This window comes from Psilocybe cubensis, chromosome 4, assembly GCF_017499595.1.
Source record: "Psilocybe cubensis strain MGC-MH-2018 chromosome 4, whole genome shotgun sequence".
Classification (NCBI taxonomy): domain Eukaryota; kingdom Fungi; phylum Basidiomycota; class Agaricomycetes; order Agaricales; family Agrocybaceae; genus Psilocybe; species Psilocybe cubensis.
Genome location: NC_063002.1, coordinates 734,487 through 747,503, shown reverse-complemented (window position 1 = coordinate 747,503; position 13,017 = coordinate 734,487). Strand labels below are relative to the sequence as shown.

The 13,017-nt window shown below is 50.2% G+C and overlaps 4 protein-coding genes across 4 annotated transcripts; all 4 read left to right on the top strand.

Annotated features, from left to right (window-relative positions):
* Positions 1-1,279: 1,279 nt before the first annotated feature.
* On the top strand, positions 1,280-2,200 carry JR316_0004345 (uncharacterized protein; the record flags this gene model as incomplete). Its single annotated transcript, XM_047890111.1, has 2 exons — positions 1,280-1,526; positions 1,617-2,200. 2 exons carry the CDS (start codon positions 1,280-1,282, stop codon positions 2,198-2,200), a joined length of 831 nt encoding a protein of 276 aa, XP_047749872.1.
* A 468-nt stretch (positions 2,201-2,668) lies between these two features.
* Positions 2,669-3,917, top strand: JR316_0004344 (Chloride intracellular channel protein 4; the record flags this gene model as incomplete). The annotated part of the gene is made up of 6 exons (XM_047890110.1): positions 2,669-2,885; positions 2,998-3,139; positions 3,196-3,248; positions 3,282-3,590; positions 3,646-3,799; positions 3,848-3,917. The coding sequence occupies 6 exons, from the start codon at positions 2,669-2,671 to the stop codon at positions 3,915-3,917; spliced, it is 945 nt and encodes a 314-aa protein (XP_047749871.1).
* A 356-nt stretch (positions 3,918-4,273) lies between these two features.
* Positions 4,274-9,390, top strand: JR316_0004343 (Protein pob1; the record flags this gene model as incomplete). Its single annotated transcript, XM_047890109.1, has 9 exons — positions 4,274-4,399; positions 4,514-6,029; positions 6,177-6,913; positions 7,022-7,147; positions 7,226-7,620; positions 7,683-8,214; positions 8,292-8,487; positions 8,565-8,911; positions 8,980-9,390. The coding sequence occupies 9 exons, from the start codon at positions 4,274-4,276 to the stop codon at positions 9,388-9,390; spliced, it is 4,386 nt and encodes a 1,461-aa protein (XP_047749870.1).
* Positions 9,391-10,720: 1,330 nt separating this feature from the next.
* JR316_0004342 (uncharacterized protein) lies at positions 10,721-12,821 on the top strand (the record flags this gene model as incomplete). The annotated part of the gene is made up of 4 exons (XM_047890108.1): positions 10,721-11,115; positions 11,230-11,341; positions 11,395-11,702; positions 11,762-12,821. 4 exons carry the CDS (start codon positions 10,721-10,723, stop codon positions 12,819-12,821), a joined length of 1,875 nt encoding a protein of 624 aa, XP_047749869.1.
* Between the last annotated feature and the right edge of the window lie 196 nt (positions 12,822-13,017).

The window sequence follows — 13,017 nt, the reverse complement described above, 5'->3', positions numbered from 1 at the left end:
TGTCACCTCTGTGTGTGTGCGTAAAATTTTTGTTGGAGAGGTTGGCAATTTGTGTCCTTGAAATAAATGACTCTCATTTGATAAAATGGTGCTGTCTTGTGATATTATTCCCCACCAATGGAACCTCCTGCGTTCAGAGCAACGTGCAGAACGGATCAGCTATATTTAGTAGACAGCTACGAGAGTTGCGTAGAAAGTTGTGAGGCATTCTTGCGTCTGATTTTGTGCAGGGTGATTGAGTACAATTTATTACCTGTATTTTCGAATGTAGGTCCATAGGACAATGGCTAAGCAAACGTAGTGGAAACACTTGGTTCAGACCCGCAAGACAAAGTCCAGCGTACAGGATAACTATACGGTGAGTGAGTGTGCTTCGTCATTAAACCGAGTCATTGCTCACTCCATGTGTGGTTGACATAAAAACACGATAATGTGCATCCACTGATTTTTTCCCCGATTTCCGAATTGTGTGGAATTCTCAGACAAATTCCTAGGTATAACCAGCTCCATGAGCGGTAAAACAAAATAGTTTCGGTGGATGTTGGGCGTCAAGAATTCAGCGAAAGGTATCAAAGACAGGCAACGGCAACAATTTTACTGTATTACATCTCACAATATGATCCACAAAAGAGAAAGGACACATGGACTTTCTGATCAATAGGTTGAATGCAAAGATGGTGCCTTTGAGTAGTTATCTATATTGTATCGTGAGGTAACGGTCAAGCCGTTACTGAGAAGTTTTTGGACGTGTATCAGACATTGCAAAATTCTACGATACCTTCTCGGTTAAACACCATTCATAGAGCAAATTGTTGAGATGGCAGATGGTTGTCCAGTATATATACCAGAAATGCATTTTGATGCTTGTTTCTCTACTACCTGATCCTGGAAGAGGAGAATAATAGCCAGTTGGTGATATCTTCTTGAACATCACTTCGCTGTGCTACTACCATCCGCTGTTTGATATGGCATTGTTGCACACATCTTTATTTATTTCAGGTTACCGATCATCAGGATAAGCCATACTCGGATTGGTCGGATGAATACTGTGATTATGGTATAATAACTGTAATCCCACTCACAAAGACACCGCGCTTGCCATTCTTTTACAGTTATCTGAAGGGGAGATATTCCACAGTGATCAGATTATATCTTATTCCGGTCAGTGATTCCAAGTTGTATGAAACCCTTGCAAGCTTAATATCTTCCCTGTAGGCTACCAATAGCTGAAAGCCTAAGAAAGCTGGTACCACGCTCCACGTTCGATCCTTTACCCAGGATGCCAACTCTTATACCGCGGGTGTTTCCTCTGTCCAGCCCTGACCCACTTTGTGCGGTCTCGACGAAGCAACGTAGAGCTGTTTTGGATACCACCAGTTCCACTAGCGAGTCGGCATTATTGACGCTTTCGTCTTCCGTTCCAATTTTGGGACTTCCCCCGCCTGAAGAGTCGTCGGTAAAGTTCACATTGACAATTACTGCAGTGGGTGTTACATCTGCTAATACAGCGGGAAGTACAAGGAGTAGTACGTTGAGAAGTACGGCAAGAAGTAAAGCGAGTAGTACGTTGAGAAGTACGGCAAGAAGTACAGCGAGTAGTACATTGAGAAGTACAGCGAGCAGTACATTGGGAAGTACAGCAAGCCGTACATCGGGAAGTACAGCGCGCAGTACATCGGGAAGTACAGAGAGCAGTACATTGGGAAGTACAGCGAGCAGTACATCGGGAAGTACAGAGATCAACCCAAACCAATTAGTGGAGCAGCACGCAAAACCTTCAAAGATTATCCCTATCGCCGTGGGGATTGCAGTCCCAGCAGTACTAGGCCTCTTGGTAATCCTCCTGGTCTATTGTAGACGACGCAAGCGGCAACTTACGGGGAATGATAGTCGTATTGCCAACCCATATACCGAATCTGTCACACAACCACAACCACCAAAAGCACTGAAAGCACCTCTACCTCCACCTCCTCCCGCTCCTCCTCCTCCTCCCATATCGCAACCCCTGGATCCATTTGAGACCGCACAAAGATACATTTACGTGCTAGAAGGCCAGATAGAAACAATGCGACGCGAGGTGGCAGCCTTAGCAACCACGACAAATGCTGCACCATCACAGGCCGGCCTAACCACACCAGAACCATCTACTATTGGCAAGCCGGAGCGGGTTGAATCTCTCCCCAAGTACGAACCAGTATAGCATAGTGATTTGAACTTGGTTATATTAAAGCTTGATTATCATCTTCAACCAACAAGACCTAGCTATTCACCGTCACTGCGGCGGCTCACTCATCAAAAAAGACCCAAGTGACATTGACAGTCAGACACTGACTTTGACCGTAGATGTGTACTATATAACCTCTGAATCTTCAAGCAGGAGTTGTCTGAGTCGAAAGAGTTAGAGTTAGTTATCACCAAAAGACCAAGTGCCATTGCCAAGAAATGCAACTACGGCAAATCGCGATTTTGGAACCCAGACAATGAAACGGCACGCTGAAGCCGAAGGTCACGCGTCGCAAGCGCGTCATGCGTGCACAGGCCACCAGCCCCTATTTCGAGACAAAACCTTTGGTCTTCCCACATACCATTGGAGCTGCTTTTCCACAGCCAAAACGCTAACAAAACGAGCCATTACTTACTTACTTAAAGATTGAAATATCGAACTCTGATGTCGACCTCGGCAAATACAACTTCTGAATCAATCAAGGACAAGGATGCAGGGAGAGTGTATCACACCGAGTGCACGGGCGCTGCGCTTGTCACTGCGCGTGCGCATGCGGATGAGAAGGGGGTGGAGGAGATTACGCTGTTTGGAAGCTGCTTTTGTCCGTTTGTGCAGAGGGTTTGGGTGGCGCTTGAGGTGCTTGGGATTGGGTATAAGGTGGGTGTTAATTGATAATTATTTTGAGATTTGAGGCTTATGCGTTTGGGGTAATTAGTATTGTGCGTCTTTTATAGTACGTTCAGCAGGTTGGGCGGAGATTTAAGATTTCACAGATGAAGTGGACCCGTATAAGAAGCCAAAGGAGCTGTTGGATGTGTCCCCGAAAGGACTCGTGCCTGCGCTTAGATTTAATCGGTATCAGAACCCTCCGAGATCGTTGAATGAGAGCTCTGTTATCTTGGAGTTTTTAGAAGAGTGAGTTTTTTGGTTTTGTCAGAGTTTTTTTATTTCATGTATGCGCGTACATGTAGTCTGGCGGCTACGACGACCAAGCGCGGTATTTTGCCGCCTGTGACTAACCCTTGTGCGTAATTCAAAAAAGCTCGTATATGCGCAGCTGATTTGGATACAGACGCGCGTGCGCTCGCGCGACTTCAAGCAGACCATGTCAACCGCGCACTCGTGCCTGCGTTCTACCGGTACCTGCAGGCGCAGGACAGCGAGAAGCAGATCGCGGCTGGACAAGACTTCCACATGGCCTTGGAGGGGCTAGTGAAGCTCTTGGAGCGGGCGGAAAGGGAGGTAGTGCAGGCTACCGCGGGTGCGGCAGCGGGTGAGGGCGAGCGCAGGATGCTTCGGCGCGGGCTGGGGCTCTGGTTAGACGAAGAGGTGGAACTGGGGTGGGTGGACGTTGTCGCGGGGCCGTGTGAGTGCAAAGTCTTGGTTTGAAGTGTGTTCTTTTGTCTGAGCATGGAGGGCAGGGCTGTACCGCGCGAAGATTGTGCTGACGCATTATCGGGGGTTCCGGATGCCGGAGGGAGAGAGGTTCAGTCGGTGGCTCGGCAGGCTATTTGAGCATCCTGCGTTCAGGGCGACGTGCAGCACTGAGCAGCTGTATCTGGACAGCTATGAGAGGTGGGTATATGCGCGATATGAGAGTGTGTTGTTGCTGATGTGGTACAGATATGCGTTCAACAGACCAAACACAAGCATGGTGGCGAATGCAATCAACGAGGGGAGAGCATTGCCTTGATAAATAGAATAGTTGTAGTAGCAGTAGCCACGTGCTAGATCGGAAATTGGCGGGGAGTTTATGGTGTGATTCGCAAGTCAAGACAAAGCGTCCGTTGTTCTCACCTCTCCACCTGGCTCTGGTCTGTCCCACCGAGTCTCTGGTCTGCGCTGTTGACAATCTTACGACTTGCGACGCCCGGACGAATCAGATCAATATAACAAACACCGGCAGCTTTCATTTGACTTGATCCACACGATACACATACGCCAACAACCTGCCATTCACTTTCTTGCTAATCACGCCTTTCTTCTCTCCCACCTGCCCCCATCCTGCCCTCCCGCAGTTGATTATACCTCTCTCTCACTTGACACATAATGCCTGAATACGTTTATGCCCTCCATGACTTCCAGCCAGAGCACGAGGATGAGGTCTCCTTCCGCGCCGGCGAGCGCATCGAGGTCGTTGAGAAGGATGACCTCTACGGAGACGGGTGGTGGCAGGTAAGACCCTGTCCTTCTGTGATTTGCATGCCGTGTATAAGCTTTTACACTTGCCTACTCTTACCCTACTCCACCCCTTACGAATGTATCTGACCTTATTTATTTTTATTATAGGGCCGAAACCTGCTAGGAAAAGTCGGCCTGTTTCCCGTGAGCTATACCGCTTCCGTCCCCCCCGCCTCTGCCGCCTCCACCCTTCCCGCCTCTGAAGACACTACCGGCGGAACTCCCAGCAAGACAGTCCTGCAGCCCCTGCACGAAGAATCCGAGTCCGAGTCACCCCCTGCCCCCGACATCCTATCCCCTGTGCCCAAACAGCCCCTCACATCCTTCCTCTCCACATCCACCTCCTCCATCACCAACACCAACACCACAAATACAAATACAAATGCAACGAGTACTACCGACACCACGGCCAATACCGGCAACGGGTACGACTCCGAGTCGGACGCCTCGCTCCACCTCTCACGCATGCCCGACGGCGAGGTCATGAAAGCGACCATGACGGACGTCCAAAAAGCCATCGAGCAGCTCGGCCGTCGTGGTCGCGGCGCGCGCGATGGTGAGGGAGGAGAGGGCGATGACGCGGATGGTGGGCGCAGCTTCAGCTTTGCGAGCACGCGCGACGGCATCGACACCGAGACGGACGAGACGGACTTTGATCTGAGCGATGTAGACGGCGGCGGTGCGCTGGCGGGGGGTAGTGGGAACGGAACGGGAGGCGGGGAGGACTGGCATAAGAACGCGAGGACCAAGTTGGCCGCGAAAGCGCGCCGCGCGATCCAGGAGGCGGAGAAGCTCGAGGCGATGCTGGCGTCTGGAGACCCGTCTGGCTCGGGGGTTGCCAGACGCGGTGTCATCGCCCCGCCGATTGAGGTCGAGCTGAGCGATGAGAGCGATGGCGAAGAGGACGCAGACGGCGGCGGGGAGTATACCCGCGGCAGCCGCTTCCATCGCAGGGACTACATATTGGAGGAGGATGAAGGCGAAGAGGAGGACGGAGTGTTGCATCAGAAGGAGCTCTCGTCCACGGCGACGGCGACGGCTACGCAGCGCTCGTCGACGATTGCGGATGCGGATATTAATCATGTTGTTGCTCCGCCGAGAGACGAGACGGATGTGCCGACTGCGACAGCCGCGCAGCTTTCGTTCCCTGTGTTCTCCCCTCCACCGCCTGCTGCTCCTGCTGCTGAATCCTCAGCCTCAGCCCCCGCACCTGCACCTGCCCCTGCAGCTGCAGTGATCGACACTACCACTGTGGATGAAGTGAAAGCACCTTCGATGCCTGTGCCAATGCCCGCACCAGCACCCCTCGTCCCAGCCTCATCCCAAGAAACACACAAACGGAACAGCAGCACCGGGATCATTCCCCCTTCACACGACGCAGCGCCTGCCGACACTGCGGTGGTGGACACGAAGCACATGAGCATCGTCTCGTCGGCGTCGGCGCCGCAGATGCAAATGCCTGCCGCGTCGGTGTTTAGTCCGCCTGTGTCCCAGGCTGAGTCTCAGCAGTTGAGAGAGGAAGAGTCGGATTTGAAAAAGGTGCATCCGACGGAATGGAGTGTTGAGCAGGTTGTGGAGTGGTTGAAGAGTAAAGGGTTTGCGGATGTGTGTGATAAGTTTATTGGTGAGTCTGCTTTTCTGTTTTTGTGTTTTTTGTGTTTTGATTTTTTGGTGATTGATGACTGATGGTTGTTCTTTCACTATGTTCCTTCTCACTGATATTCGACGTATACTATGCTATACCGAAAAAAAAAATACAAAATACAAACAGAACAAGAAATAACAGGCGACGTCCTCCTCGAACTCACACCCGACGTGCTCAAAACCGAAATCGGGATCATGGCCTTTGGCAAACGCGTGCGGATCGCAAACGCAATCAGCGAGCTGCGCCGCCCGCCGTCGGTTGAGTACCCTGCGCCTGATATGCCGGTGCCTGTGCATGCTCAGAATCATTCTGAGCAGGCGTCGCCGATGCAGTTTCACCATCAGTTTATGCAGGGACAAGGGCAGGGGATGGTGTCGCAGCCGCATTCGAGGACGCAGAGCCAGAGTCATAGTCATAGGTCTTTCCCTGGGACTGCGACGGGTGCGGGTGCGGGTGGGCTAGCGCCGATCAATGCGCAGAGCTATGCGTATGCGTACGCGGCTAGTCAGCAGAGCTCACTTGGAAGTCCGATGGCACCACAGTTCCCTGTTGCTGCTGGAACTTCGTCGTCGTTTGTCGGTGGTGGGAGCGGGTCGTCGCCTAGTGCGAATGGAAATGGGAATGGGAATGGAAATGGGAGTGGGAGTGGGTATTCGTATGTTAATGGATATGCGAATGGGAATGGGAATGGATATGCGGGTGCGGGACAGTTTGATGTTGTGCCGGAGGGACAGAGTTATACTGCCGTGGGTGGTGGGAGTGGGAATGGTGTGCTGGGTGCCGCCGCGGTTGGTGCTGCTGGTGTTGGCCTAGGTATTGGGCTCGGTGCTGGTGCGGGTGGTGTAAGTCCCAATACGTCTCCTGTGCGTTTCTCTCTCTTCTTTGTATATCCATCTCTTTTCTAACATTTTGCCTCTTTTCTTTTCTTTTCTGTTCTTTTCTTTTCTTTATATGAAATGTATGAATTGTAGAAACGTCCGTTGATGCTGGGCCCTTCGCCGAGCGATAGCGCGTTGAAGGAGTCAGCTGCGAAAGCTGGTGCTGCGTCGTCGTTGATCGTGCCCAAGGACGAGGACGATCGTGGGCATATGAGCGATGTGCGTCTTTTCTTTTCTCTTCTCTTCTCTTCTCCTCTCTATATTCATCAGTTTTAATGACCTTGTAAAATTGTATAGGGCGAGATCCCAGCGACGAGCCAGAAGATGCGGCGGAGGCTGTTTGGGAGGTCGCAGGACTCGACGCCGTCTGCGAGGCTTGGGTCGCCGTTACCGTCGCCTAGCCTGCGCGAGACGCATGATCGTGATAAAGACAGTCTGCGGAGTACGAAGGACGGGCATAAGGAGGGCAAGGACAGGGATAGTAAGGATAGTAAAGACAGAGAGAGCAAGGATAGGGATAGTAAGGACAGCAAGGATAAGGAGAAGGAGAAGGACTCGGCGAGTGTTGGGAGTCATACGAGGCATGCGCGTGCGAAGAAGAGTGTGGATGGAGCGGTTAAGCATGATAGGCTTAGTATCTTTGGGGGCACGTTCGCCGGTACGCTGGGCAAGAGCCGTAAGCCGCCACCGAGGTGCGTTGATGTTTTTTTCCTGGGTTTTTTTGGATGTTCTGACGTGTTAATGAAAATGATAGTGCGACGGACGAGCCGGCGGAGCGGACGAGCAAGTTTATGCTGCCTAGGCTGCACGGGCCGAGTCTGCGCAAGGCGTCGTCGACGTCTCAGCGGCCGTCGACGCCTAGCCAGTCGTCCTCGCCGAAAGACGTCTTTGCGCATGATGATAAAGACACGCTCGCGTCGTCGTCGACGCAGAGTCAGACGGTGAAAGGGAGCAGCGCGGCGAATACGCTGAGGAAGCGCACGACGTCGACGCAGTCGCATAGTCCTGTTGTTGGGTCGTATGCGGCGTCGTCGACGGTTGCTGGGTGGAAGGATGAGAAGGAGAGGGAGGGGGGCAAGGAGAAGGAGAAGGGGGGCAAGGAGAAGGAGAAGGAGGAGGAGACGGTGGGCACGATTAAGCAGGGGCAGAGTATACTTGATCAGATTGGCGAGCCGGACCATGTGGGGTGGATGAGGAAGAAGGGGGATAGGTATAATTCGTGGAAGTTGAGGTATTTCGTGTTGAAGGGCCCGCATTTGTATTGGATGAGGAGTAATAGCAAGACGGTGGGTACTCATTTTTTTAATGTTTGATCTTTTTTGTTGGTTGGTGCTTATGTGTTTTTTTTTTCTTTTTGGTTCAGGAAACGAGGATCAAGGGATACATTCACATTGTTGGGTATAAAGTTACTGTGGATGAGAATGTTGATCCTGGACGATATGGGTTCCGGATTGATCATGATCATGACAAGACGCATTACTTCAGTTCAGAGGAGAAGACGGTTGTGAGGGATTGGATGAAGGCTATCATGAAGGCCACCATTGGACGGGATTATACCAGTGCGTCTCAATCTTACACAAAAATCGTTTCATGCATTTATAATTTTTTTCTTCTTTTTTTTACTCTTTTTCTCTAGAACCTGTTGTATCGTCATGCAACATCCCAACCATACCGCTGGTTGTAGCGCAAGCCATGAACCCCGCACCCCGCCCGCCCTCGCCCACCGCGCGTGATGCGACGCAGAAAGCGCTTCGTCGGGAGTATCCTGATCAGCTGTCCAGTCGCGATGCCCGGGTCCTCATGGGTCTGCCGGGCAGTGACGGCAAGGATGAGCGCCAGAAGTTGGATTCGTTCTTCAGCGACGACGCGTCGACTACGAATGGGGGTGCTTTGAATGATGTGCCGGCTACGCCTACCAGACGGACGGCGGCTCCTCCACGGCCTTCGAGAGAGATGAGACGGTCGGCTTCCGTGCGAACAGCGGTCAGTTGCTCTTTTTTTCTATTTTTCTTTAAATCAACCTTTCGGTCGTGCTGATATTGTCGAATAAGACTACTGCTGCTGAAGACACCTTGATTGAATGGGCCAACACGCATCTGCCAGAGAACCTTCAAATTACGGATCCCACAGGCCCATTGTGCGGCGGGCTCGCACTGCTCCGTCTAGCCGAATCGATCAAAGGCCGACCATCGTCGCCTCCCGTACCAGACTCTGCGTTCCCCACGGACCCGAACGATGATAAGCTCGATGGGCTGTTCAGGCTTTTCGACTTTTTGCTGGACAATGATGTGAAGATGGGTAGTGTGAGCATTAATGATGTGAGGCAGGGCAAGAGGGATAAGATTGTGCAGCTTTTGAGGGCGCTCAAGGCGTGGGAGGATAAGAGGAGGGTGTTGGCGAATACGATTGCGAAGGGGTCGATGCAGGCTGGTGCTGGGTTTATGGTGCCTGTTCTGTCGTAGGAGACCCGATCCTTTCTGTCTTTTTTCATTGGACTTTCTTTGTTTGTTTGCTTGCTACTTACCTGCCTTGATCTTTCCTTTTTCTTTTCTCTCTTCCCCTCCCATCGCCTTTCTTTCGATTTCGCTATGATGTTTTCTTTGTCCATCTATCTGGAACCCAATCTTGATTTTTTTTCTTTTTTTACTTTCTAGTTTGTTTTTAGGGCTTCCCTCGCTCCCCTCGTGTTTTACTGTTTTTGTTTTAATTTGTGCATAACATTATACTGTTTCTCGTTCATTCCCAACGCTCGTTGTGTCCAGCTTGAGTGAACACCTGCCCAATTAGATTCTGTGTGGATGATTATGTACATATCGTGGAAACCAATAATCAATCGACGCGTCTCTTTTGATTTCTGGGACTTTTGTGAGCTTCAGATATTTCATTATACTGCTTTCGTAAAGTTATTCAGGATGGTATAAATCTAATTGGTTAGATGTGTTATTTCTTTTTTCCATGATAAATTTTGTTCGAGGTAAGGATGTCTCATGAGATCGTCGGACCCGAACGACGACAAGCTCGACGGGCTGTTCAGGCTGTTCGACTTTTTTGCTGGACAATGATGTGAAGATAGGGAGTGTGAGCGTCGACAATGTGAAGCAGGGGATGAGGTACAAGATTGTTCAGCTTTGAGGGCGCTCAAGGCGTGAGAGGATAAGAGGATGGCGTTGGCAAATACGATTGTGAAAGGGGTCGACGCAGGCTGGTGCTGGTTTTATGTTTCCTGTTCTATCGTAGGAGATCGCTGTGCAAATTTGCGATTTTCTTCCTTACTTTTCTTTCTTTTGCTAGTTACTTACCTGCCTTGACCTTTCCTTTCACTTCTCCTTTCTTCGCCTTTGTTTCTTTCCATCCATTTCGCTATGGTATTTTCTTTGTCCATCTATCTAGCACCCAATCTCGAATTGTTTTACATCTAATTTGTTTTAGGGCTTCCCTTCCTCCCTCGTGTTGTATTGCTTTCTTTAAATTATACTTAACATTATGCTGGTTTTCGTTCTTTCCAAACGTTCGTTGTGTCCAGCTTGAGTGGGCACCTGCCAGATTAGATTTAAGTGCGGATGATTCCGCATCGTGGAAAAACAAAGTCACCACTGAATGCACTGGGCCGATGATTCAGATTTCTGGGATCTTTTATGAGTCACTTGAGTTCGTGGGGTACGATAGGCGCCCGGATAAGAAGAACCACTTTAAAAGGACAGCTCGTTCAATCGATACCATGGCGATTCCCGCACTTTCACTTGATTCCGACCAACTTTTACTCAAACCTCCAGCCAACCTTACCGCACCCTGATGTCTGTCGAAGTAGTTGTAACTCTAGCAGGCACTCAGACCGAGACGCCGACATTTACGCATGTGGTGAACCTCCCTGACGGGCCGATCATACGATTCCCTCCCTTCCCACAAGCGCCAGACGGCGTGCAGGTCGTCCCATTCAAAGACTTTACCGAGCGCGGGATCAGCATGAACCCAGGCCCGAACGACACAGAGATCGACACGTTGGGTGTGCCGACGGTCCCTCTCAGATCAAAGCACAATACGGATGGGTGCAAGACGAACACGAAGAGGAAGCGGCGCGAGGACGAGACTGCTGCGCGTAAGAAGATTGGGCTGCCTGCGAAGAAGCTGCTTTGGTGGGAGGAGTGGCAGGAACGCGAGGCGGCGAGGGTGTCGGTTGGGTTTGATCGGTTAGTTTGCCCTTTTTCTTTTCTTTTTGCACTTTTTTGGGCGCGTCCTGCTGGGCCTAACGTGTGTTAGATGTTTTGCTAACGCTTTCGGCTTTTTTCCCCTTTCTCCTGTAGGAATTCCACTCGTTTTGAAAGGATTCATGCTGCTGCTGCCGATTTTACGGATGGTCGTTCGTGGCCGCTTGATTTTGCATCTGAGTCTGGTCCAAAGTTTATTTGGGAAAGGGTATATCTTTCGATAATAAGACTTTTATTGTGCTCTCTAACCACGTAACGTAGTTCCTTCGCTACATTGGTTTATCTGATGGCACCCCAGCGCCCTCAGGGAAGAAGAGCAAGGCCGCGAAACAGCGAGCCAACGCTCAGCTGGACGAGGATATGTCAGATGAAGTGGGCGATGGACCCGATGAAGAGGTAAATGAAGACCCTATGGCCGGCATTGTGCTCGACAAAGAGGTTCCAGAAGTCCTGAAAATCCAAAAACATCTGGCTGAGAAGGAGGATAAGCTTTCCACTTTTTTCGAGAACCCGGAGAAATCGATCAGAATCTTTTTGACGTCGCATGCACGAGAGATGGGATATATCTGGTATGTGGTTTTGTGTATCCATTTTACGTAGGGCTTGAAGTTGATTGACATTTTATCAGGACCGAAGCGAATCAGGAGTGTATAGGCCATATACTCCAGTTCTTCGTGAATTATCTCTTGCGCAGTAAAGTCTTGCCAGAAATCGAACGCTCTCTTCGACGATCATTGGAACCTATCGCGGCATCTATCAAGGAGATTCCCAACATCTCCGCCATGGCAAAAGTCAATCCCGACAACTTCAGCAAGTGTTGTATAGAATGTTACGGTAGAAAAACAGATGGTTATTCAATCGTTGAACTTGATTTATCGCAATTACCACCCAATCCTCTGTTTGAGGATCCACCTACAACAAAAATAGAGGAAGTCAATGAGGATGGCGATTCAAAGGACAAGGCTACGTCGGGATGGGGAAATTATGATCCTAGTTGGGGAAATTCTGGTTGGGGCAATGATTCTACAAAATGCGGTGATGAATGGGGGGGCACCATCATTGATGCCTCTTCCGAGTTTAATGGCTGGGATGACCCTGTGCCAGAAGAGGAGAAGCTTTCTCAATGGACTATTCCCAAGCCAAAAGACGTTATCCCTCCAGCGCTTGCAAAGACTCATACGACAGGAATTGTCGAGCAATCGATGCGGCGCATCAAATCTATTATCCCCCCTCCATCAAACCCTCCCCCGCCTCCCGTCCTTGAGGAGGGTGTCGGTCCAGACGCTGCTGATGTGGAGAACGACCTTGAACGTCAATTCACGAAACTCGTTCTTGGACCTATGATTGACTGGGATGGTGGGGAATACCCATTATATTCTCAGCCTACTATTCTTCCCGCTTCCGTTGGGGCAGTCGCTGAGCCAGGCGCCCCTGAGGTCCCGGAAGGGATACCCAAGCCTTACGATCCTTTCAATGATGAGATCACTCTTCTTATTGAGTCGACTGAAAACGTCGCTCTCTTTAGTGAAGGTATGGGACTTGGTGGTGTCTGGGTTCAGCTTGTCCGTCAGGCCAATGCTCCTGTGAAGAAAAAGAAGAAAGGAAAGAGCAAGTCGAAGAAGGTCATTCCTAATTATTGGTACATGGAGGAACTCTCGATGGCAACGCCGAGCTTTTGGGCAATCTAGTGCTATTAATCTCACTCAATCGCTTTTTGCTTGCCATATGTTTTGCTATTCATCAGTTTCATTGTCCATTGGTTCTGTAATGTAACATATGTTTTGTTATGGATGGATTTATTTTGTTCCAATTTAATGCTAATATATTAAATTTGAGGAGAATTGGACTCCAGTGTCTATGTCGTTGTTTTTTGAGCCTCAGTTC